The 23,325-nt window shown below is 57.0% G+C and overlaps 3 protein-coding genes across 5 annotated transcripts; 2 read left to right on the top strand and 1 right to left on the bottom strand.

The window, feature by feature from the left end:
- Positions 1-9,309: 9,309 nt before the first annotated feature.
- Positions 9,310-14,842, top strand: HYAL3 (hyaluronidase 3). The gene is made up of 4 exons (XM_055806186.1): positions 9,310-9,352; positions 13,099-14,028; positions 14,138-14,227; positions 14,393-14,842. The coding sequence occupies exons 2-4, from the start codon at positions 13,132-13,134 to the stop codon at positions 14,744-14,746; spliced, it is 1,341 nt and encodes a 446-aa protein (XP_055662161.1). The 5' UTR covers positions 9,310-9,352; positions 13,099-13,131; the 3' UTR covers positions 14,747-14,842.
- On the top strand, positions 9,779-12,014 carry NAA80 (N-alpha-acetyltransferase 80, NatH catalytic subunit). The gene is made up of 2 exons (XM_055806187.1): positions 9,779-10,135; positions 11,225-12,014. The coding sequence occupies exons 1-2, from the start codon at positions 10,000-10,002 to the stop codon at positions 11,953-11,955; spliced, it is 867 nt and encodes a 288-aa protein (XP_055662162.1). The 5' UTR covers positions 9,779-9,999; the 3' UTR covers positions 11,956-12,014.
- Positions 14,843-17,409: 2,567 nt separating the features above from the next.
- Positions 17,410-21,483, bottom strand: IFRD2 (interferon related developmental regulator 2). 3 transcript variants are annotated; one of them, XM_055806666.1, is made up of 12 exons: positions 21,398-21,483; positions 20,977-21,093; positions 20,797-20,881; positions 20,540-20,664; positions 20,299-20,456; positions 20,016-20,066; positions 19,491-19,660; positions 19,273-19,378; positions 18,871-19,008; positions 18,596-18,724; positions 18,424-18,519; positions 17,410-18,279 (listed from the first exon to the last, which is right to left on the bottom strand). In XM_055806666.1, the coding sequence occupies exons 1-12, from the start codon at positions 21,423-21,425 to the stop codon at positions 18,199-18,201; spliced, it is 1,284 nt and encodes a 427-aa protein (XP_055662641.1). In that variant the 5' UTR covers positions 21,426-21,483; the 3' UTR covers positions 17,410-18,198. The 3 variants fall into 3 exon arrangements, with proteins under 3 accessions (XP_055662641.1, XP_055662642.1, XP_055662640.1); XM_055806667.1 differs by having other exon boundaries at positions 18,629-18,724; positions 20,797-20,884; XM_055806665.1 differs by having other exon boundaries at positions 20,797-20,884.
- Between the last annotated feature and the right edge of the window lie 1,842 nt (positions 21,484-23,325).

Raw genomic sequence — 23,325 nt, forward strand, 5'->3', positions numbered from 1 at the left:
GATAAATGATGATATTTGGAATGAACCATCTACAGGAGTGAAAATTGGCTGGGCACTTGAATCACTTTTAAATCCTATAGCTTCATATAGAAACAGAGCATGGCTCTATCAGTTAACTGGTCAAGTGGAAAAATTAGCAAACGTTACCAAAAAGGGGTTTAAGGAATTGAATATACAATTACAGGCGACCTCCAGAATGACTTTACAAAATAGAATGGCATTAGATATGCTCCTACTTAAAGAACACGGAGTATGTGGATATCTCAAGGATAAGCTGGACCACTGTTGTATCCACATTTCAAATGTCACACAAGATGTGGAGCATGATTTGGATTTATTAGATAAAATTGAAAAAGAAACAGAATCAATTCAAGAAGATATGTCAGAAGACTGGTTGGGGAAAATTTTTAACAAACTGGGATGGAATTTGAGCTCTTGGATACAATCCATAATCAAAACTTTGTTTCTGTTACTAATTGTAATTCTGATGATCGTGCTAGTATATGCAAGTTTGAAGAAACAGTTTACCAACAGAATTTCAGTCAATCGTATGAGAGAAGTACCAACTATTCCATCAAGACATAGTCCACCACCAAAATATGTTGAAACAAATGATATGTAAATAACGTGAAAGTACTGAAAAATGATTTTCAACACTTTCAAAGGGGGGAAATGTTATAGATTTGTTAATAAGTTAAGATTGATTGACTTTATTTGATTATTTGATTTTATAAAATTATTTTATAGAATAGAAAGATAGAGGGATAAGAAATCTATTTTAATGAAACTTATAGTTGCACAGCAAAAGCTGCTATGAGATCCTCTGTACATCCCGTACCAGGGCTAGAAGAATGGGCTACAACCACTGTTAAAACTTTGGTAATAACTTCAGGGTTTGAAAGGTTTCTTTGTATTTGACCAGTCTTCTGTAGGTAGAAGGTGTATTGAAGTGTCAGAATATGAGATGAATGGAAACTGGGGAGAGTCGACTGGAACAGCTTGTGCTTACCTGCCAAGAAACCGTGAACTTTAGTAAAAGGTAATTCCGGCAGGGGGAGATCGCGACCACCGACTCATATACCACCTACCCAAATCGTACCCCAGAGCCATTTCTAGACCTTTCTAAGCTCTACTGCGCAGAATCGGATATAGGAGGAGAATATGTTAACGCTTTACGGGAAATATCATGGCTATGCATGAATACTTAATGAATATGTATGAATAAGTTCTATATATGGCGTCTAATTTTGAGACTTGGTGTGCGTTGATCGTGAGAGGACTCGCTCACGCACCCGGCCGTCAATAAAGAAGTGTCTGCTTATCTACATCACATTGGTGTCGATAAGTTCTTCATTCCGAGATTTCGGTAACACAGGGAGCTCCTTCCATTCCGAGCAGGAGGAGATGGGCTTTGCTGTGGGGGTGTCACGGCCTGGGGTGGGCTGCCCCGGGGCTGGGCAGTCTCTGGAGGCTCTCAAACCCCGCCTGGCCGTGACCCTGAGCGGCTGGCTCCTGGGAGAGCTGCTTTCGCAGGGCCTTGGGCTGGATGGCCTCCAGAGGTCCCTGCCAGCCCTGGCCAGTCTGATTCTGCCGCTCTGTGCGGAGGCGCGGGGCCGGCCCGCGGTCAAGTCACTCACAGGCGAAAAATGGACTATCCTATTAGCCTTTTCATTTTTGATTCAACTTTTCAACCCTATGGTCTCTTAGCACAGTGGGTTCCGCAAGATTTCTTTGATTATTCTGGAATGGGTATTTTTAACACATAATTTTGGAAAAACAGTTACCACAGCTATTGAAGTGATACCTGTGGTAATTCAGAAAGGAAGAAAGCATTTATTAACTTTAGACGGTGTTGAACCTAATATTATCTATTTGCCTCTTGATACAAAACAGCTAACTTTTTTAACTCACCATTCTTTTGTTTTTCAGTGTGCTCTAGCAGATTTTACAGGACAGATAAGTATTCATTTCCCAGGACACAAAATTATACAATCCCTGCACTTTTTCTCTTTTACCTGCTTCACAATTAGCTATCACGCCAATAGTTGATACCCCTGCAGTATTCACTGATGGATCTGGCAAAACAGGCCGAGCAGCGATAGTTTGGAGAGATGGTGAAGGAAACTGGAAAAGCAACATACGTATTGTCACAGGATTGCCTCACATAGTAGAACTCGCTGCAGTAGTCCGTGTTTTCAAATTATGGACTACCCCAATAAATGTTATCAGATTCTGCCCACATGGCAGGCCTTGTTTCTAGGCTAGAATGCTCCTTTTTGAAGGAAATCTCACACGAAGCCTTATTTGCTCTTCTCTGGGAGCTCAAGCGGCTCCCAGATCGATGGGCACATCCATATTTTATACAACACATACGCTCACATACCTCCTTACCCGGTCCCATAAGTGAGGGGAACACACAAGCAGACAGGCTTGCAGGTATCATGCAGGTCTTACCTGACAGTTTTGCACAGGCCCATTTATCTCATGAGTTCTATCATCAAAATGCAAAAGCACTGCAACGCACGTTTCAACTGACTCTGGACCAAGCAAGGCAAATTATACAGTCGTGTCCCGATTGTCAACAAGTTTTGCCTGCACTGTCGATCTAAACTAATCCTCAAGGTGTTTCGTCACTTGAAATGTGGCAGACAGACGTTACTCATATAGCCCAGTTTGGCAAGTACAAATATGTACATGTCTCTATTGACACTTTTTCATCTTATATTTATGCATCAGTACGCTCAGGTGAAAAAGCAAAAGATGTTTGCAGACATTTTATTATGGCCTTCGCCACCCTGTTCCGAAACCTATAAAAACAGATAATGGCCCAGGCTATATAGCGCATAAGACAGACATCTTTTCAACAATTCAGCATATTACAGGCATTCCACATTCTCCCACAGGCCAATCCATTGTCGAATGCACACGTAGCACTCTTAAAACTATGTTGCAAAAAAAAATAAAAGGGGGAGTCTAAGGTTAACCCCACAAGAGCGTATGCCAGAGCGGGCTGGAAACTAGGACCATGCATGGCAATCAGTTAGCTGAGGGGAATGTACTCGAGCTTGTCTAGACAGCAATTAACATGATGAGACATGTTTACAGGGCACAGGGGAGTGGGAGACGGATGGCGCCAAGGAAAGGTAACACCTTGCTGTTAATTGATGGTAGTTAACCACCAATCAGGGATTGCCTAGGATGCAATGCTTAGCTTCAAGAACCAATCTGTTTAAAACGCGCAGCTTCTGAAAGTGTATAAAAACACGTGCTTCTGTACAATAAATTGACATTTGCTTGCATCAAGCTGCGTCCTGTCTCTTCATTCGCCGCAAATTGGAGACCCCGACGTGATGCGTTTAAGGATCTAACGTGAAGGGCTCTCGAATCGCCTATCTGAGCGACATGCAGCGAATCCCACAGAACTTTGAATGATCTGCTGAAAGGAAGCAGGAGCCGACCAGAAATCCCTCCAGAGTTGAGAGGTGAGCTGTGGGAAATCCGTAACGGGGAATCAGGCTTCGTCCCCAGAAAGAGACGTATATGGACTCATAAAGGGTCTTCTAGTCAGATCAGGGAGTCCGTGCCTCAGTCTCCTCAAATGGTGACCCCTATGGTGGTGTTCCGAAGCCTTGGAAGAATAAGGACGGAAAAAAGACAGCTCGTGGAAGAGGGCTGCATTCCAGAGGAGACGGCTTGGCTGAACGATCGTCTTGCTGTCTGGACCAGGCGGACAACCTAAACCCCGAGGATAACACCTGTATTCATCGAGACAGGTGAGCAGCCAAGAAACTTTAGAGACTTGGAAAGAATGAAAGTGTGTACATACAGCAGCCAATTGTATGATGCTGCCCTGGAGGGGAACTCCGTGTCGGGAATGCATTTAGCATCTTGGTGGCAAATTCTGACTACTCTTTGCCAAGTGTGGACTAATTCTACTAATGGTGCTAAACCAGAGGAAGCTGTAAATTCCACCGACAGCGCGACTCTTCTCAAGACACAGTCAGCGATGGCAATTCCGTCCACACCTCCTCTGCCCCCAAAGCTTCTGTCACTGATTGCAGCGACCCTTGCAACACAGGAGCAAGCACAGGAACAGGACAACTCAGAAAATTATTTCATTGACACTGATAAACCTTTTGATCCAGGTCCTATAGATCTGGAAAAGGAGCTAGACCTTTCCCCCACCCCCTTGTCTCTCCTGATGCATTGATTGTATTTTTGGGGAGGGTGAAAAGGGAGTCTGAGGGATTGGTGGCAGGAATGCAAGTGGGAAACACTTAAGTGATGGGTTTTGGGAGTCGCTAGGGCATGTTCAGTATTTTGTCAGACAAATCAACCTGCAGAGTGGCAGCCTGTGCAATACGAGGCTGTTAAAGGGTTAAGCAAAGCAGTGCGGGAAGGGAGGATTCATAATACATTTGCTATGTCCCTTCTTGAAGTGATGGCAGAGCCTTATACACTCACACTGCATGATTGGAAGTTATTGCTTTGTATGGTACTAACTGATACAGTATATGATGTGGTTATCTGATTTTTGTGAGCTATGTGTAGTGGCCTTGACTGAAAACCTTAATCGGGGAATTGCTGTTAACTATGAGCAGTTGGCTGGAGCAATTAACTGTGCTGATTCTGGGACTCAGGCAAGGTATCCCAGGGACAACTGTTTGCAAATGAATGAGATGGCTATTAAAGCAGTCAGGATGCGGGAGTCTTGCCACAGTCTTGCAGGGTCCTAGAGAGTCACTAACTTTAATACTAACTTTATTGATTGGCTTCAGAATATTTTGCAACAAGTCGAACATCAGGAAGCTCAAGGGTTGCTTTTAAGACAACTAGCTGTGATAATGTCAATGAAAATTGTAAACGGGCAACTTTCACAATCGCAACCCCAACATGTGTCAAATGATTGTAACGCAGAGCTCACAGCAGACTGTAATTCTCAGGCTGAGTTCTGGAATGCAGCATAACACATTTTTGCTTCTCTAATCTCTTCTGTAAGAATAGTACACGCTCTTAACTTGCTTAGTAAATTAGGCTGCTAGCTTGCTAAACAAGGTAATACTACAAATACTGTTCTTTTTTTTCTGGCTTATTAACAGATGTTGATTCTGTCCATCATATGTTGCTACAGAACCGAGTTGCTATTGATTTGTATTATTAGCACAGGGACACAAGTGTGAAGACTTTGATAGGATGTGTTACGTGAATCTGAGTGACCATTGTGAATTAATTTACAAAAGTATACAAAACTCAAAAGACTTAAAACAAAGATCTGCAACAGAGCCAGGGGCGGGATGCCTTTGGTCTCTTCTCACGGCTGGGAAACTTTGGGCCATGACTCAAAAGTATTACAGGATTTATTATAATTATCTTTAATAACCACCTTATTGATGTTTGCCTTATGTCTCCCATGCTTTTTTTTTCCTGTATTCAGTGTTTAGTTGATTGTAACATAAATCAGGTCATGGTCGCCCAGCTACACACACCCTTTGCCTTGTCGCAATTAACAAGCAAAAAAGAGGAGGATAGAGAATGTCTGAAGAGAGACGTAGGAGAGGAAGCTGGAGAATATTTGACCTAACAAGAGATGAGAGAACAGCTGGGTATTGTGAAGGAGAATAGGAAAGATAAACATGGTTATCTAGTGTTTAATAGGTGTCTGCATACTTGTAGAGATATATAGCTATGTAACTACATGAACGATTTCTGCCCTGAGCGTGGTGGAGCATACAGCTGCAGTTTGTGTCCGGGCTCAGATGTAAATAGGGGCTTCTCTGTTATGGTAAAAGTGTTTCTCTTTGCATAAAAAAGAAAGGGAATGAAGGGAATGACCCCAGAGGTATGTTCAGAGAAGGCATGCAATGTTTCGAACTTTTTGACTGAACCAGTTCTTGTTTGGTGTGCCCTTCCACCTATGTATAATGTTAATCCAAAAGAAGCTGATATTGTTTACACTTTGAATGTTGATAATTGTCTTTCTGTAGATGCTAATGTAGTAGGAGGCTATGATGGGAACGTGTCGCAGCGGTTCTTCTCTTATCCAGAGTAACAGCAGGGAAAGCATTAAAGAGTTAAATCACCTTGTTTGGTAGGCAGTTCAGAATGTGAGTCAAAATTGCCACTGCTTTTTGTTGTTGGTTCAAGGACATGGCTGTGAGGATTTTGATGGTATGTGCTGTGTGGATTTTAGGCGCCCCATTGCAGCAACATGTTAACAAAATCTGAGAAAATTTCAGCCTTTTTGGCATCCATTCACTCAATTGGCAGTATTGTTTGTTTGCTATTACCTTGGTTGCTGTCATGTTTGCAAGGGCCCTGCAGAACATGGCAAGCCTGGTACTAGCTGTTCAAAAACAAAAAGGGGAAATTGTAAAATTGTACGGAACAAAGACAGTGGGTTATTTTGACATTAATAATATGTCTCAGTTGGTTTTTTATTTGTTCTATTACTTATACCTTGGTTTTACTCGTTCGATTTCAAAGGTTCCTTTTGTGCAACAGGAAGGGGGAGATGCCGGAGCGGGCTGGAAACTAGGACCATGCATGGCAATCAGTTAGCTGAGGGGAATGTACTCGAGCTTGTCTAGACAGCAATTAACATGATGAGACATGTTTACAGGGCACAGGGGAGTGGGAGACGGATGGCGCCAAGGAAAGGTAACACCTTGCTGTTAATTGATGGTAGTTAACCACCAATCAGGGATTGCCTAGGATGCAATGCTTAGCTTCAAGAACCAATGTGTTTAAAACGCGCAGCTTCTGAAAGTGTATAAAAACACGTGCTTCTGTACAATAAATTGACATTTGCTTGCATCAAGCTGCGTCCTGTCTCTTCATTCGCCACAAGCGTATAACTAAAGCTTGTTATGTTTTGAATTTTTTAAATCGTTGGATGGAGGATGGACCTCCTATACACCACCATTTTGGCTTACACAATGCTTCAAAATCTAATGAGAAAGCACAAGTTATAGTAAAAAATTTGCAGACAAATCAATGGGAAGGTCCTTTTCCATTAATAACTTGGGGTAGAGGGTATGCTTAGGTTTCCACAGGTTCTGGCCCAAGATGGGTACCAGCTCAATGGATCAAGCCATCATTATCTCAGTCATTGCCATCACCTGTGCCATGACGTCAGCTGCATCAATATGGATCCCACCTCAACCCAAACCCAACATCTGGGTAACCTTGGCCAGTTGCACTGGGCAGGACACACTATGTCTGTCAACTGCTTCTCTGGAAAACCCTTTTACAACCTGTCTGGTTGGACAACCTGTTGATGATTGGCCCGTCCCCTCAGATAAACGGATCATAATTCAGGGATTTGGTGATGTGGTTAATAATTGGGATGGTTGGGTTCCATATTTAACATATGGTGGGATCGAACCACAGGAACTGGACTTACTAGGATCTGTAAAAATGGATTATTGTGTATACTTTAACTACACAGGCAAAGTTGATATAAAAACAATTCAATTGTTAAATGCTACCATACCTGCATATAGAAATGCTAGCACTTGGTGTAATTATACTTCTCCTAAAGTATCAAAGTCTAGCAATTGTCCACAGGATTATTTCTAATCTGTGAAGATCGCGCATGGCCTGGCATTCCCTCCCATGTGAAAGGAGGACCATGTAGCATTGGAAGGTTAACTTTGTTAACACCCAATACATCCATGATTATGACTCATAAGTTACACTGCCACAAACGCACTACACATGCCTTTAAAACGGATTGTAAAGGTAATATGGAATTTTGGAGCCCTGGTGATATTATAGCAGCATCTATATTTGCTCCAGGAGTAGGAACAGCGCAAGCACTAACCAGCTTGAATAAGCTTGGCTGTTGGCTTGCAAAACAAACTAATGCAACTTCATTAGCCCTGGGTGGACTATTGTTAGACATTGATGCAATAAGACATGCTACGCTACAGAATAGAGCTGCAATAGATTTTTTGTTAGCGCAAGGTCATGATTGTCAGGATTTTGATGGACTTTGATCTGTCTGATCATTCTGAATCTATTCACGAAAGTATAGAAAATTTGCAAGGAGTACAGAAACTACAACAAAGTGATGCTTTTAACATTTTTGGAAATATTTTTAGTAGATTAGGTTTAACTGCATGGATAAAAAGTTTATTACAAATAGGCATAAGATGCTTATTCATTTTGATATGTATTCTGATCTGTATTCCATGTATGTTAAAATGTGTGCAAACTCTAATAGATAGAGCATTGAAGCAAGCCTTTTTTATATATAAAGAAGACGGAGATGTGGGTATTTCTCAAGCTCGCTCGACGGTGTCAGTGAGCAAAAACCAGCCTTGGGAGAGAGACACGGTTATGCTTGTTGGAAGGAAGCCATGGAACCAAGGAGAGAAACTTTAAAATACGGAGTAGGCTGCAAAGCTTGTGGCCGTGTGGATAAAGGGAGCTGCTAAGTTGCTGTGCTTGCAATAGAAAAAAGAGCTAAGAGTGGAAAATTATTAAAGCACAGTTATACGCTGATACGTCAACCCGCTGTAAAGGTATAAAAGGTTTGCTTGATTTTATTAAGTGTCTTTGAGTGTCTTCAAGGTGTCTTTGATCTGCTCTTGGAGTCTGTCCATCAATAAGCTACAGCCAGGCAGCCAGGGGAAGGGCCACCAGCCCCCGTGCCTGTCACTGCCTCCGGCACCTTCCCTCAGGGCGCTGCCTGGGCTCTGGGCACCGCACCTGGGCCTCGGCCCGACGGGATCTTATCAACGGGACAAGGGGCAACGGGCACAAACGGCCACGCAGGGAGCTCCTTCCCTTCCGAGCAGGAGGAGATGGGCTTTGCTGTGGGGGTGTCACGGCCTGGGGTGGGCTGCCCCGGGGCTGGGCAGTCTCTGGAGGCTCTCAAACCCGCCTGGCCGTGACCCTGAGCGGCCGGCTCCTGGGGGAGCTGCTTTCGCAGGGCCTTGGGCTGGATGGCCTCCAGAGGTCCCTGCCAGCCCGGACCAGTCTGATTCTGCCGCTCTGTGCGGAGGCGCGGGGCCGGCCCGCGGTGCTGAGGGGCGGTGGGGCCGCAGGGGCAGCGGGGTCGGGAAGGCGGTGGCGTGGGCTCTGAGGGGCCGGTGTGCGGGACAGCCGGGAGCGGGCAGCCCGGCGGGCAGCGGGAGGCGACGGGCCGGGGACTGAGCCGCCGCGGGCGCACGCCGCTCACGCTAACCCACGGCGACGCGCATGCGCACAACGTTGGGCGGCACCGCTACGGGACGGGCCCACAACGGCGCCGCAGCCTCCGACCGCCAGAGGGCGCAGCCGGGCCCGGCATGCGGCGGCGCCGGAAGGGAGTGCTCGGCGCGGCAGCGGCGGAGGGGCCGGCGGAGTGGTACGGCCGGGTCGGGGCCTGGGGGCGCGGGGAGCGGGACGGGGGGCGGTGATGGGTCAGCGATGGGTCACCGATAAGTCACTGGTGAGGCAGCGATGGGGTCAGTGACGGGTCCGTGGTCGGGACAGTGACAGGTTCACGGATAGGTCACTGATGGGGTCAGCAATAGGGTCAACGATGGGTCCATGATGGGTCCAGCGATGGGTCACTGATGGGGTCTGCAGTGGGGCCAGCAATGGGGTCAGCGATGGGTCTGTGATGGGGTCAGCGATGGGGTCAGCGATGGGTCAGTGATGGGTCACTGATGGGGTCCATGATGAGTCCATGATGGACTCAGTGATGGGGTCCACGATGGGGTCAGTGATGGGTCTGTGAGGAGGACAGCAACAGGGCAGTGATGGACTCAGTGATGGGGTCCACGATGGGGTCAGTGATGGGTCTGTGAGGAGGACAGCAACAGGGCAGTGATGGGGTCCGTGATGGGGCCATTGATGGATCAGTGATGGGAACAGTGATGGAGCAGCGATAGGGTGGGGGCCATGTATTGAGGAGGTGCAGCCATGGGTGGTCCACGCACCATGTGCAGGTGTAGGCAGGGCCAGGTGCCCTGTGCCAGGGTGCAGTCTGGTTTGGGGTGCTGAGGGCAGATGGGGCCCTGGACAGACGTGTCATTCACATTGGGGAAGCAGAACCAGGGGCTGTGGTTGGCCTTGAGCCTGGGCTGCTTCCTGCCACGCTGCTGCACAGGCACCGAGGGCGCGGGAGCCGGCAGCAGCAGGCAGGGTGAGTGTGAGCAGGGTGAGCACAGGGCAGAGTGAAGGTGGACAGGCTGAGAGGCGGGCTGGGTGGGTGCAGGCAGGGTGAGCAGCAGGCAGGGTGGGCAGCCCTGTGTCCCTGGACAGGAGCTGGAGAGGGACAGGCTTGGGGAGGAACTGGGCACTGGGGTGACCAAAGCTTGGCAAGGCACCGCAGGCAGAAGCAGCAGGAGGGCAGGCATGAGCAGGGCTTCCCACAGTATTTGGGGCACCCAGAGTGCAGAGGGATGCTGGTGGGGTTCTGGTGTGGGTTTGCTGGGGAGATGGAAGGAAACGTATCACCCACCTGGGGTGCTGATGGGGCCTTGGGGTGCTGCCTGGCCTCCAAAGGGGGGAGTGCAGTCTGGGCTGGGAGCCAGGGGTCTTAGAGCTAGGGGGGTGACTTTGGGGACACCCTGAAGGGTGCAGGGGCAGGGCAAAGCCAGGCCCTCCCCACCCTTCAGAGGGGGAAGCAGGGCAGTTTGCTCAACCCCAGTTAGTAAGCTGGCATGCCAGTTCCTCCTGCCCTCTGCCTGTGGCTTTTCCTCTGCAAGAGGAAGAGCCGCTGGGCTGCAAAAGGGGTCCCTGCTGCACACCGCTTGTGGTAAGGGGTTCCTCACCCCTCAGAGGCTGGCAGGGCCACCCTGAGCCTCCACACAGGTGCAGTATGGTTGGGGTCTGCTCAGTTCCATGGTGCTGTAGCCCTCTCTTGCCAGCTGGGGTCACGTGTGATGATCTGGCTGGTCTCCAGTGGGTGCCCAGGAGGCAGGAACTGGTGGCAGGGCTGGGAAGCGGCAAGGCCAGCCTTGTGCCTCCTACCCCTGCCCCTCTGCTGGCTTGGTGGTGGCAGATCTGCCTGCAGGGCTTATGGCACAGGTGCCTGGAGCTGGCACCATGTGCCACTTCCCCACCGCAGTGCTGTCATTCAACTTTTGGACCCGCCGCCAACCCCCACGAACCCATCCGGCCACGCTGCTGGGGAGCTGCGCCTGTGCTGGGGCTGGTGCTGGGCTGTGAGGGGGACACATGGTCTGTCCCCCGCTGCCTCTAAGCTGTGGCCTGCTTGGTCTCCCATCAGTGAGAAGAATGGGCTCCATGTCGGAGGAGCTCAGCCTGGTCCCCCTGCACCAGAGGCCAGAGCTGCTGGAGGCCTGCGCCAAGCTCCTGGGCGAGGAGTGGGGGAAGAGCCGGGCGTCGCGGCTCCACATGCTCCAGCGGTCCTCGGACACCTTCCCCACCTGCCTGCTGCTGCTGCGGAGCCGGGGACGTGCAGAGGCCCCTGCCACCCAGGAGGGGCCCTGCCAGCTTGTGGGCCATGTCCGGCTCTCCCGTGTGGCTGGCCGTCCTCACGACCTCTTCGTGGAGAGCGTGGTGGTGGCCCGGGCGCTGCGGGGCCAGGGCTATGGACGGCAGCTGATGGAAGCCACTGAGCGGTGGGCCCAGGCCCGAGGCTTTTGCTGCCTGCACCTCACCACCCACGACAAGCAGCATTTCTACGCTCACCTGGGTTTTGTCCTGGGCGAGCCAGTGCAGAGCGTGGCCTTCCTCAGCCCTGCCATACCCACTGCAGTGCTGCGGCTCTTCTCTGCCCCTCCTGGTGCTGCCACTGCCACCACCGCTAGGCCAAGGGTGCCCTCTGGCCCCCTGTCTCCCTGCCAAACCCCTGCCACCCCCCCACCGCCCCCACCACCACCGACCGTGGTTTGGGCGAGGGGAGTCCTGGCTGAGAACAGCAGGCAGAGCCTCCTGGAGACCCCCCACCGTGATGCCAAAGGGCTGCCCATCTTCTGGATGAAGAAGGACATCTGAGGGGCTGGGGCCCTGAGCCAGTGATTAAAAGCAGTGCAGGCGGGAGCTGCCTGCCCCGGCGCTGCCTGCCTGCCTGCCATTCTTTGGGGCTGGCAACAGCTCCCCCAGCCTCCCTGGTTTGTGCTGGCCCCACGCATGGGGGCTGGCAGGGAGGTGGTCCCCACACCCACTGGCTCTGCTCCTGCCCAGCCCCTAGGTCGCCCAGCTGGGGCCCTGGGACCACCAGTATGGCAGGGAGCCAGGCCCACTCCAGGCTCTGGGGTTGGGACTGGTCCCAGGAGTGCCACCCAGTCCCACCAGTGTCTGCTTCACCCAGGGGACTCGCTGTGGGGCAGCTGGGGCTGATGACATGCTGCGGCTGCTGCTCTCCCCACAGAGCAGCCTGGGGAAACTGAGGCACATGATGGCAGGAGGGGCAGTAAAGCAGCATGGGCTGCCTGCACTGGGCACCCCTGCACTGGGCTGCGAGGGGGGCAGGCAGCCAGGCCCCCCCGAGGCAGCTGGCAGCAGCAAGGGCTGGAAGCACAGTAGTGGGAGCGGGAAGGTCAGGGAGAGTGGCTGAGCCCTGCATGGGGGATTAGCGCTGTCCTTGCTGTGTCACGAGGCTCCCAAGCCCATCCCCTGCCTAATCCCCTCACCCCAGGTGGCCAGCCAGCACCGGGCAGGGGGGGACAGGGCTGCCTGCTGCAGCAGCTCTCGGGGGGGAGGGCAGGGGCGGCGGGGGCTCAGTCCCTCAGCAGGGCACCTGGGCTGGCCAGGCCCTACTACGAAATGGGGAAGAGGGGGGTCACAGTGCCCCTGCTATGGGCAGGGCTGGTAGCCAGCAGGGAAACTGAAGCACCGGGGTCAGTGGCTTGCAGTGCCACACCAGTGCCATGCCATGGCTGTGGTGGTGCAGGCAGGGGTGCTGGACACCAGGGCGCAGCAGGCAGAGGTGCCCGCTGGCAGCGCTGAGGAAGGATGTATCAAACACCCAAGTCTGCTGAGTCCCATGGGATTTTGGGGTGGGCAGCATGTACTGGTGGGGCACCCCAGCCCTAGTGGCTAATCCTAGCCCACCACGTGCCATGGTGGCAGTGCCAGTGCAGCTGGGGTGCCCGCTGCACCCTGCTGCCACATCCCCCTGCTCTCCTTTCCCTGCAGGGTGCCGGCCCCGCAAGCAGCCAGCAACACAGGATGGTGCTGGCGATGGTGCTGTGGGCCTGCCTGGTGCTGGGCATGGCTGTCGGGGAGAGCCCGGCACCAGAGCCCCTGGTGGGCGGGCATCCCTTCGCCGTGGTGTGGAACATCCCCACCAGCCGCTGCCAGAACCGCTTCGGCCTGGGGCTGCCCCTTGGCGACTATGGCATTGTGGAGAACCGGGATGGCCACTTCACCGGCCAGAACATCACCATCTTCTACAAGAACAAGTTTGGGCTGTACCCCTACTTGTCCCAGCAGGGTGTCCCCCACAATGGAGGCATCCCCCAGCGGGTCCCCCTCGGCGCCCACCTCACTAGGGCAGCTGAGGACATTCGCCGCATCCTGCGCCCTGCTTTCCGTGGCCTGGCCGTGGTGGACTGGGAGGAGTGGAGGCCTCTCTGGGCCCAAAACTGGGGGGCCAAGCGGATCTACCGGGCGGCCTCAGAGCAATGGGTGCAGGACCAGCACGGCCTCCTGCCAGCGCAGCAGCGGCTCCAGCTGGCCCGCTGGGAGTTTGAGCAGGCAGCGCAGGCTGTGATGGAGGAGACACTTCTGCTGGGCCAGACCCTGTGTCCAGGGGGGCTCTGGGGTTTCTACCGCTTCCCTGACTGCCTCAACAGCAACTGGGCCAAGGAGGCCAACTACACCGGGCAGTGCCAGCCAGCAGAGGTGCAGCACAACAACCGCCTTGGCTGGCTCTGGGCCACCTCAGCTGCCCTCTACCCCAGCATCTACCTGCCACCAGCGCTGCCGTCTGCCCTGCGCCACCGCTATGTGCACCACCGGCTGCGCGAAGCCCTGCGCGTGGCCACCTTCAGGGCCAACAGCCCCCCGCCCGTGATTGCCTACTCCCGCCTCTCCTTCCGCCGCTCACACAGATTCCTGGAGCTGGTAAGCACTGCACAGCCAGGGCTGGCAGCTAGTGTGCTGGGGGTCCTGCTCAGCACTGGGATGCAGCCTGTGCCCCCCCAGCCCGGTCACACCTCTCTCTACCTGGCAGGCTGACCTGGTGCACACCATCGGGGAGAGTGCAGCGCTGGGTGCAGCTGGACTCGTGCTCTGGGGAGACATGTCGTACTCCCACTCGGCTGTGAGTATGGCCCCTTGCTGCACCACAGCCAGCATATGGTCGGCAGCAGGAGATGGCGTGGGCATGGGATCTATGGGATTGCCATGTCCCCTGTGCCCACTGGGGAGGGGTGGCCAGAGGGACCCCAGTGCTGGGGCGGGTTCTCACTGGTGCTTGCTCCCCCAGGAAAGCTGTGCCAGCCTGCACCACTACCTCACATCCACCCTGGGTCCCTACGTGGCCAATGTGACAGCAGCAGCCCAGGAGTGCAGCTATGTGCAGTGCCATGGCCACGGGCGCTGCGTGCGCCGGCAGCCCCACGACCTGAGCAGCCTCCTGCACCTTGGCCCTAGTGCCAGCCCACCAGGCTCCTTCCGCTGCCACTGCTACCGTGGCTGGGCCGGCAAGGACTGTGCCCGGCGAGTCAAGCCCAGCCCTGTCTCCTCCTGCCTGGTGCCCACCCGTGCTCACAGCCTCTGCAGGCACAACAACCTCCCACCCTCTGACACCTGCCTACCACGGGACACATGGGGCTGGTGACCATGACCGGGGACCGTGGCAGTCCCCTACCCCAGCAGCACTGCTGTCTGGCACTTTCTATAGTCCCATTAACTTAAATAAATCCTCGTGACACAGCTGGTATGGTCCTTGTGGGTGAAGCTGGGGGGCTCCGTGATGCCCCCAAGCTGAGTGTAATTGCCGTTGCTGCCGAGAGGCAGCAGCCACATCAGCTAGGCTCTGGATGGGCCCACCAGTGCCTCGGTTTCCCTGCACAGGCTTTACCCTGATTCCACAGTGAGCTGGAAGCCCCTTTTGTGGAGGCAGGGGGCACCCCCACAGGCTGCTCTCCCTTTGCCATGCTGGCACCATGCTGCTGGCAGCCCTGACTGCGCCAACCGCGCCCCCCTCCCCACAGCTATTTTTAATCCCCCCCAACCGTGTTTCTCACTGTCCTATTTTAAGCAGTGCAGTTGGTGCACCAGGAGCCCTGTGCCCGGCTCCCAGGGGCCCCGCACCACCTCGCTGCCTACTCACGCTGCCTGGGCACGGGGCACAGGGAGCCATGCCCAGGGAGGCTGGAGAAGGTAGGCTAGGGAGCAGGCTGGGGGCTGGCGGGGGCCCTGGCACCCCGGAGGGGACCGGGTGGCATGGGGCTATGGGGTTGGGGTGGAAATAGTGGCCAAATGCTGCCCTCCACTGCAGGGGCTGCAGGCAGAGATACCTGCCCAGGAAAGGAGGGGGTCCTGGAGGGCTGCAGGCACAGGGCTGCAGGTTTTGGGGAGGGGGCAAGCAGCTGGCTGGCACAGCCCCCCCACACCAAGTCTATGTGACTAGCCATGCCCCCAGTCAGCGGGAGTGGATACAGGGGTGATGGGGGTACCCATGGGCCAGCCTTCAGCCAAAGGCAGGGGTCTGGGGAGGGTCTGGGGGGACTCCAGAGACACTAGCTGAGGCCCCCGAGCCCCACCACCCGCCAACCCCACGGCAGCATGCACCACCCCTCCAGCAGCAGCACGGCGCCACACTGCCCTGCGACATGCCACTGACCCCGAGAGGGATCAGGAGCGGGCACAGTGCCACCCTGCCTTGTTCCACCACAGGCACAGCACCTGGGCCCTTCCCACTGCTCAAAAATGCAGAAACACCCAGAAAAAAATCCTTTCCCTCTACTCCAGTGTAGGCATGCTTGCTTCCCAAGACAGTGCTGGAGCTATGCCTGCTTCCAGAAAGCCCCCTCGCTCCGAGAGAAGCACACGCTCACCTGGGCAGGGGGCACCAGGGACCCCTGGCACAGCACACACCCCACATCTCCATCCCTGCACCCCTAAGTGGCACATGAGCAGCGCCCCGGGGCAAGCCAAGCCACGCCGCAGGCTGGAGCTGGCACTGCCCTTCCCACCAGCTCCCAGCTGGCCCAGGGGAGCCCCAGCCTGCCCCACAGTGCCTGGGCTACCCGGGCCGGGGAGGGCGGGGGTGGCACGTTCCTGCCCCCAGGCCAGGGCCAGATTCCAGCCCCACTAACAAGGCTCTGGGACTGTGGCCACCAGGCACCCGCTAACTGCTCTGATGACAGCACTGGGGCTGGGGGACACAGCCAGCTACTGCCCGGCCACAGGGCTGCGCTAAGGGAATACTGGCGTTGGCTGCCAACCCCGGCACAGCACCAGGCTGGTGTCACAGCCGGGGTCACCTCCAGGAGGGGTCTGGTCCCCTCGGGGGTGCCCAGGGCAAGCAGGGGCTGCGGCCAAGGCCCACACTCACCCTCTGTCTCCACTCCCAGCAGACAGCATGGGAAGGGCCGAGGGTGCTGCACCGGCAGAGCCTGGGGACCCTGAGGGCAGCGAGCCTGGAGCCGTCAGCCTGCGCCCTGTGGAGTCCATCAGCGACCTGTACTGGGCCTCGGGCGGGCAGAAGGGTGCCGAGGGTGAGAGCAGGGTGGGGGTCCTGTGCCAGCCCCGGCCGTGCAGGTGGCTGGGCTCTGACTTCTTCTCTCCCCTGCCCGCAGGCAATGGCCCAGCTCCCTCCAGCAGCCTGCGTCGGCCACCGCCTCGCCCTACGCTCCCCGGCCCCCTGCCGCTCCTGCCCACCCTGCGCCCCATGCCTGCTACCAGCCCCTGCCCCTGCCTCGGCCCCAGCCACCCCCTGCTCCTGGCCCTGCTGGGGCTCCTGGCACTGGCAAGCCTGGTCCTGGCCACACTGGCCATCTACCTGAGTGGTATGTGGCACTTGGGGGGGGGGGGGGGCGGGGGGGCGCAGTGGGGACTGTGGGAGGGCAAGGCTGCCCATTCCCAGCACATCCCCATCCTCTCTCCACAGTCCTGCAGAACCAGTCGGTGCGGGCACTGGCCCAGTGGCTGGAGAGCCAGGAGGACGCCGTGCATCAGCTTCAAGCAGCCAGCAGGCAGCTCTGGGCTCGCCTCAATGCCAGCACCGAGCCCAGTGGGCACCGCTGAGCTGCTCCTGGCCCCACCACAGGCACCGAGCCACCACGGGAAGGGGCACTGAAGAGCGGGAGGGAGGGGCGGGCAGCCCTACCACCATCCCCATCTCGCTCAGACCTGGCAGCATCACCCCACAGGGTGCAGGGTGTGGCAGGGGCTATCCTGACCCCTACCCCAGGCTGCAAGAGAAAGGGACAGGGCTGCAAGGACTGGCACCCGCCCCAGCGACAGCTGCTCCTGTTAACAAGGCAGACGGCACCCTCCAATTAGCCTTTTAATTACCTCCTGTAATCAAAGTCTTACAAAATCACCGCCATAGACACATTCCCGGGGTAACGGACACTCCCAGCTGGCATGGCCTCATGCCCACCCAGGCAGCAGCCCCCGAGGCTGCACAGGCAGCACCAGAACTTGCTCACCATGTCACCCCCTGTAATTAATTTCCCACAAGAGAACTATTTCACACAAAGCATTTGGCTGGAAAAGGGCTCAGAGCAGGCAACTGGCAGGGCTGGGCAGAGCTCCACAGAGCCTGCCACCCCATGCCACTCTGCCACCACCCCCAAGTGCCAGGGCAGCTGCAGAAGCAGCGGTTGTGCCCACCATGGCAGAGCGGAGCACTCCTGTTGCAGGCACAGATACCAGGGCCTGCTGCCTGACAGCCCTGCACGGCTCTGCCCTCCCACCCCACCCTTCAGGCTGTGCCAGGCCACCCCCGTGCCCCCGTGGGACTAAGGAGGGGGAACACAAGCCCAGCCTCTGAAAGGGGCTGTAGGAGCCCTGCGAGACCCCTTCCTGCCATGCCACGCAGAGCCCCAGCTGCAGAGCAGGCACACAGCAGCACCCCACCACCTCCCCCCCATGCTCTTCTTTCATCCTTTTTTTTTTTTGGTTAAAAAAATAAAAGAGGGGGCAACCCCCGGTAGGGCAGCTCCAGGCATTAAATACTCTGCTGTACATGAATAAAAGCCCAAGGGCTAGGGGCACCTGCCCCTCACAGTGCTGGGTCTGCAGTCCAGGTGGGCTGGGGGCTCTGCCCCCTTCTGCCCATCACAGCACATCTGCCCGCTTGTCCCGCACCCGGCTCCGGGCTTTCGTACGGGCTTTGAAGGCAGCTGAATTGTAGAGGTGCTGGGAGGGGAGGGAAGGAGAGATGGGTTAGGGGAGCCCCTCTGCCCACCTCTCCACCAGTGTTCACCACACTCAGGTGCTTGGCTGGAGCTCATGGCAGCACAGGAGGGGACTGAGAGCACAAATCTGGGTGGTGGCACCCACCTTCTCAAAGCGAGACACCTTGCTGGCTTTCAGAGTGGCTGCATCCAGCACCAAGGGAGGCCCGAGGCTGAAGATCTCCCGTAGCAGCTCATTGTTCTGTGGAAGCAGGGGCCCATCAGCATCCCTGCCAGCGCTGGCCTGACACCTCCCAGCGCAGTTGCCCAGCCCCTACCTGGAGGTGGTGGCGGATGCCAGAGCCCAGCACCTCTTTAAAGGCTTGGTAGGTCCGCTGGCGTGCCCAGCTGTCCAGGCACATGCACTCCAGGCCAAATCGGATGGTCTCCTCCTGGTACTCCCCGCTCTGAGCGGAGAGAGGGGCATCAGCAATAAGCTGGGCACCAGCCCTGTGCGTCCCTCAGCTCTCAGCAGAGACAAATCACCAGGCAGCTGGGCAGCAGCCGCACAGCCAAGGCCTTGGCAGGGAAGGGCACTGACAGCCTCCAGTACCTCGATGAAGCGCAGGATGTCCCGGAAGATGGACCGCTGCTTCCGTCGGTCCGTCTTGGCTCGGTACTTGTTGCTCTCAGTAGCCAGGACCTTGAGCTGGGCACGCAGGAACTCTGTATCTCGGTGGCACAAGTCCTCCTGCCAAAAAAAAACACCCAGTGGGGCATGGAGGGGATGCAGCTCCAGGCACTGCCTACCACCACCATTGCCAAGAGAGGACAGGGGGATCCCTGGGGCCAGTCCCTCTGCCTGGGCACCTGCTGGTGACACCAGCCTGGAGTGTCCCAATGCCATCAGTGCCAGCTCAGCCATGGCATGGACAGGGTGCCAGTGCCAGCAGCTCCCTGCCACTCTGCTGCCTGCCCACCCGATGCCTTCTGCTGCTGCAGAGCCCCGCCATACCTCCACATCCTGGGCCAGCTCGAAGACCAGCGCAATGGTTTCCCCAGCCAGGATGCGCAGCGCAACACTGCTGCTGGACAGCAGCGGGGGCAGCTTCAGCCAGCAACTGGGACAGGAAGGCAGAAGGGCAGTCAGAGGGGCCAGGTGCCACCCCCGAGGCTGCACCCTCTGCAGCTGGCTGCCCCACGCCAGCCCCAACACCCCCACACCCTACTCACTTGTCCAAGATGCTCTTAATATGGGAGGGAGGGCAGATGGTGAGGAGCAGGGACCATGACTGGAGCGCACTGCAGTGCAGAGGGCCATGCTGAGCAGGCACCGAGCCCCCCTCACCTGCACTGAGGGGGCTGAAGATGCCCTCCAAGCAGGACAGGCATGAGACCAGGTCCTGGAGGGGGAAAATTCACCTGTGAGACTACAATTGCCAGAAGATGCCATGGTGAAGCCATGCATTGGGGACCAAAAGGGACTCACCCTGCCCAGGGACACCAGAAGCTCCCCAAGGCAGGAGAGGCTCTCCTCCACCCAGGACAACCCCCCCCCCCCCCCTCTGTGAGGAGTGCTTCCCCTCCCCCCAGCTCAGCTCCATGCTGCCCAAGGAGCCTGGGCTGTCACTGATGTCCTCATGCCCCTTCCCCAGCTCAGCTCCAAGCTGCTATGGCATGGTGGGCTGATGGCAGGTGGCACAACAGCCCCCAGGGTGCCCTCTGGTAGGGGTAAGGACAACACCCAGACGCAGTTACCTCAAGGTCAGCAGCTGCAATGTAGCAACACATGCCCAGCGCTGTGGCACACTGGTGAGAAACATGGGGAAAAGGCAGTCAGAGGAGGCAGTACCAGGCCAAACTGAGCACCCAGCCAAGGGGAAGCAGGGTTGGGGTGTCCCTGCTTTATGTCACTGGTCCCCACAGCACCCAATCCTGCCACACTCCGATGACTACAGGGCCCCCCCCCAAAGGCATCGCCTGGGCTCTCCCCACTGCTGATGTACCCGCCACGGCCAGGAGGAAAGGGGCTGGGCCTTACGCTCTGCCGGGCGCCGGGGCTGGCCATGCTGTCTGTCAGGACACTGACAAGCAGGGGCTTCAGGCTGCAAAAAACCTCTTCACCCTCCGAGCCAGAGCCCATCTGGAGGCAGAGGAGGGTGAGGACTGTGCCTGCCAGAGCCTGTTCCTCCCCTTTACCTGCAGGCAACACAAGAGACCTCCCTCAGACACTAGTCATCAGCCCCACCATCCATAGCCCCAGCACCTGCCTGCACCCTGACCTTTCTTGAGACACTTCTCCAGGGAGTCAGTGAGCATGAGGCGGCGCTCCAGCAGGAACTCAGAGAGGATTCTGGAGGACAAGGCCAGGTGGAGGCTCTGCAGTGCCGCCTGTCGTGTCTTGGCGCTGCAAGAGGCCACAGGAGGTCACGGGGTGGGGTGGCCTGGGACGGGGCACATCCCTGCCCCTGGCTGGCAGCGCCAGCAGGGACGGGCAGTGTGCCAGGCATGCCCACGGCAGGTGACAGCCACTCCTCACCTCTTGTCCAGGAGGCTGTCCATGTGCTCCTTCAGCCTGTCCTCTGCAACCTCCTCCTGGCCTTGCTCACCCAACACCTCACTCCCTGCTGGGGCAGCACACACGTCACGGAGGCGCCCCGGTGCAAAGGCCCACGGGCAGGGGACACAGCACCCACGCGGGGCCATCCCCGGGGCTCACCTGCAGCCTCCTCGGCAGGGCTGGCCCCCTCGCTGGCGCTGCTGCAGTGGCTCAGCACCTCGCTGCCGGCCTCCTCCTCACTGGCGGGCGAGCCTGCCCGGGCGCTGCCGGGGCCACCTGCGCGGGCGTTGGGGACAGGTCGCTGTCAGCCCGTCCCCGGCCGTACGGGAGCGGCCGCCGAGGCAGAGGCCGGGGCCCGTGGGGCCCACGGGGCCTACGCAGGCCCCCGTGCCCCGCTGCCGGGAGGGAGGGCAGGGCATGGCAGGGCATGGCAGGGCACGGAGACCCGGCCCGGCGGTCCCCCGGGCTCCGTGGCCTCGTCCCGCCGCGGCGCGGCACCCCCCTTCGGACCCCGCCGGCCCCGCCACCCCCCGCGGTCCGCCGCCTTCCCATCCTGCACCGCGCCCGGACCCCCACTCACGGCGCGCGGCTCGGCGGGAGCGCGGCATGGCCGGCGCGCGCGGACTCCGCGCCCCTCCCCGGGCGGGAGGCCCCGCCCTCGAGCCCGCCCCCGGGCCCGCCCCGCCCCGCGGCCCCCTGGGACCGCGCGCCGCCCCCTGCGCATGTGCCCCGGCCGCGGCAGCTCCCGTCACGCACCGCGCGGGGGCGTTGGGCCCCGCCTGTGCCCCGGCCGCGGCTGCGGGCTCTGCGCGCCGGTACCGGTACCGGCTCCTGGCCCGGCTCCGTGCCCCGGCTCCGTGCCCCGGCTCCGTGCCGCGGCTGCGGGCTCTGCGCGCCGGTACCGGTACCGGCTCCTGGCCCGGCTCCGTGCCCCGGCTCCGTGCCGCGGCTGCGGGCTCTGCGCGCCGGTACCGGCTCCTGGCCCGGCTCCGTGCCCCGGCTCCGTGCCCCGGCCGCGGCTGCGGGCTCTGCGCCCCGGTACCGGTACCAGCCCTGACTCCATGCCCCGGCTGCAGGTCCTGTGCCCTGGCCCCGGCTCCGTGCCTCGGCCCTGGGCCCCGGCCCTGGCTCCGTGCCCCAGCCCTGTGCCCCATCACTGGCAACGGCTGCAGGCCCTGTGCCCCAGCACCGACACTGGCTCCATGCTCCGGCCCCAGCACCAGCCACAGCTGCAGGCCCTGTGCCCCGGCTCTGTGCCCCAGCCCTGTACCCCAGCCCTGCCCTTCTGCCCATATCTGTGTCTAGGTATCTCTTGCCCCCGGCCATGTCCCTGCTCCTGCCCATATCCCTGCCTTGCCTGTCTCTCTGCCCTATCCCTGCCCAAATCTGCACCCGTGTCCCTCTCCTGTCGCTATTTCCACCCCTGGCCCATCACTATCCCACCTCCATCCCTTCTTCTACCCCTGTCCCTGCCTGCATCTTATTAGGAAAATCTCATTCCCTGACTATTGTACCAATTAGTCTTTATAGTATTAAATTGTACGAACTTTCTTAAGATACGTATTTTTTATATATGTATATCATATATAATACAATTTACATTGTATACTGCATAGTTATGGTTTGATGGTCATGGCTATGGGACCCCAGCTCCTTGCAAGGAGGAAGAGGACAGCCCAGCACAAAGGATGAAGGCTACCACAGGGCTCTCAGGATAAGGCCAGCACCCCTGCCCCTCCAACACCTTCCTGGGACCCTCCTGTTACCTGGCCTCACAGGTAGTACCTGTAGTGAGACTGACTCCAGGGTTACCTGGACAAGGAATTGCAGTGGCGTTGCAAAGCAGGTGTTGGGGGCAGGGGGGTGTAAATAGGAATTGATCAAACTGTGCTGTACCCCGACACTTGAAAGGTATGAGAGCAACATGTGAAACCACATTTGGGGTGACCCTATTTGGCTGGGACCTGCCACGGGCACGAATAGAGAATGACTCTGTCATTCTCATCTTGGCGTCCTGACCTCACTCCTTGGGCCACACAGGCCAGGTGTGAAATGCTTGTGACATCTGTCCCTGCCCACAGCCCTGCCTGTACCCCTGTACCTGCTGCTGGTCCTGTCTCTTCCTCTGTCCCTGCCCACATCCCTGCCCTTGTCTGTATCCATGCCCCTCTCTGCATACCTGCCCATATCCCTGCTTCTCTTCTTTTCCCTGCTCCTGCCTGTATCTCTGCTTCCATCCTTGTCCCTGCCCACACACCTGCTCCTGTCCCTGTTTCTGCTCCTGCCCATAACTGCCCAGATCCCTGCTGATATTCCTGCCCCTGCCTGTCTGTATTCCTGCCCTGGTTCCCTCCCCCATTGTCACCCTACACTAAGGGGACACCCATCCCTGCACCAGCCCATATCCCTGCCCTGGCCATGTTGAGGCTTCTGCCTGTATGTCTGCTTCTGTCCTTGTCCCTCCTCCTGCCTGTATCCCTGTCCCTGTGCTGCTGCTTTCCCTGTGCC

This window comes from Falco peregrinus, chromosome 5 (genome assembly GCF_023634155.1).
Source record: "Falco peregrinus isolate bFalPer1 chromosome 5, bFalPer1.pri, whole genome shotgun sequence".
Classification (NCBI taxonomy): Eukaryota; Metazoa; Chordata; class Aves; order Falconiformes; family Falconidae; genus Falco; species Falco peregrinus.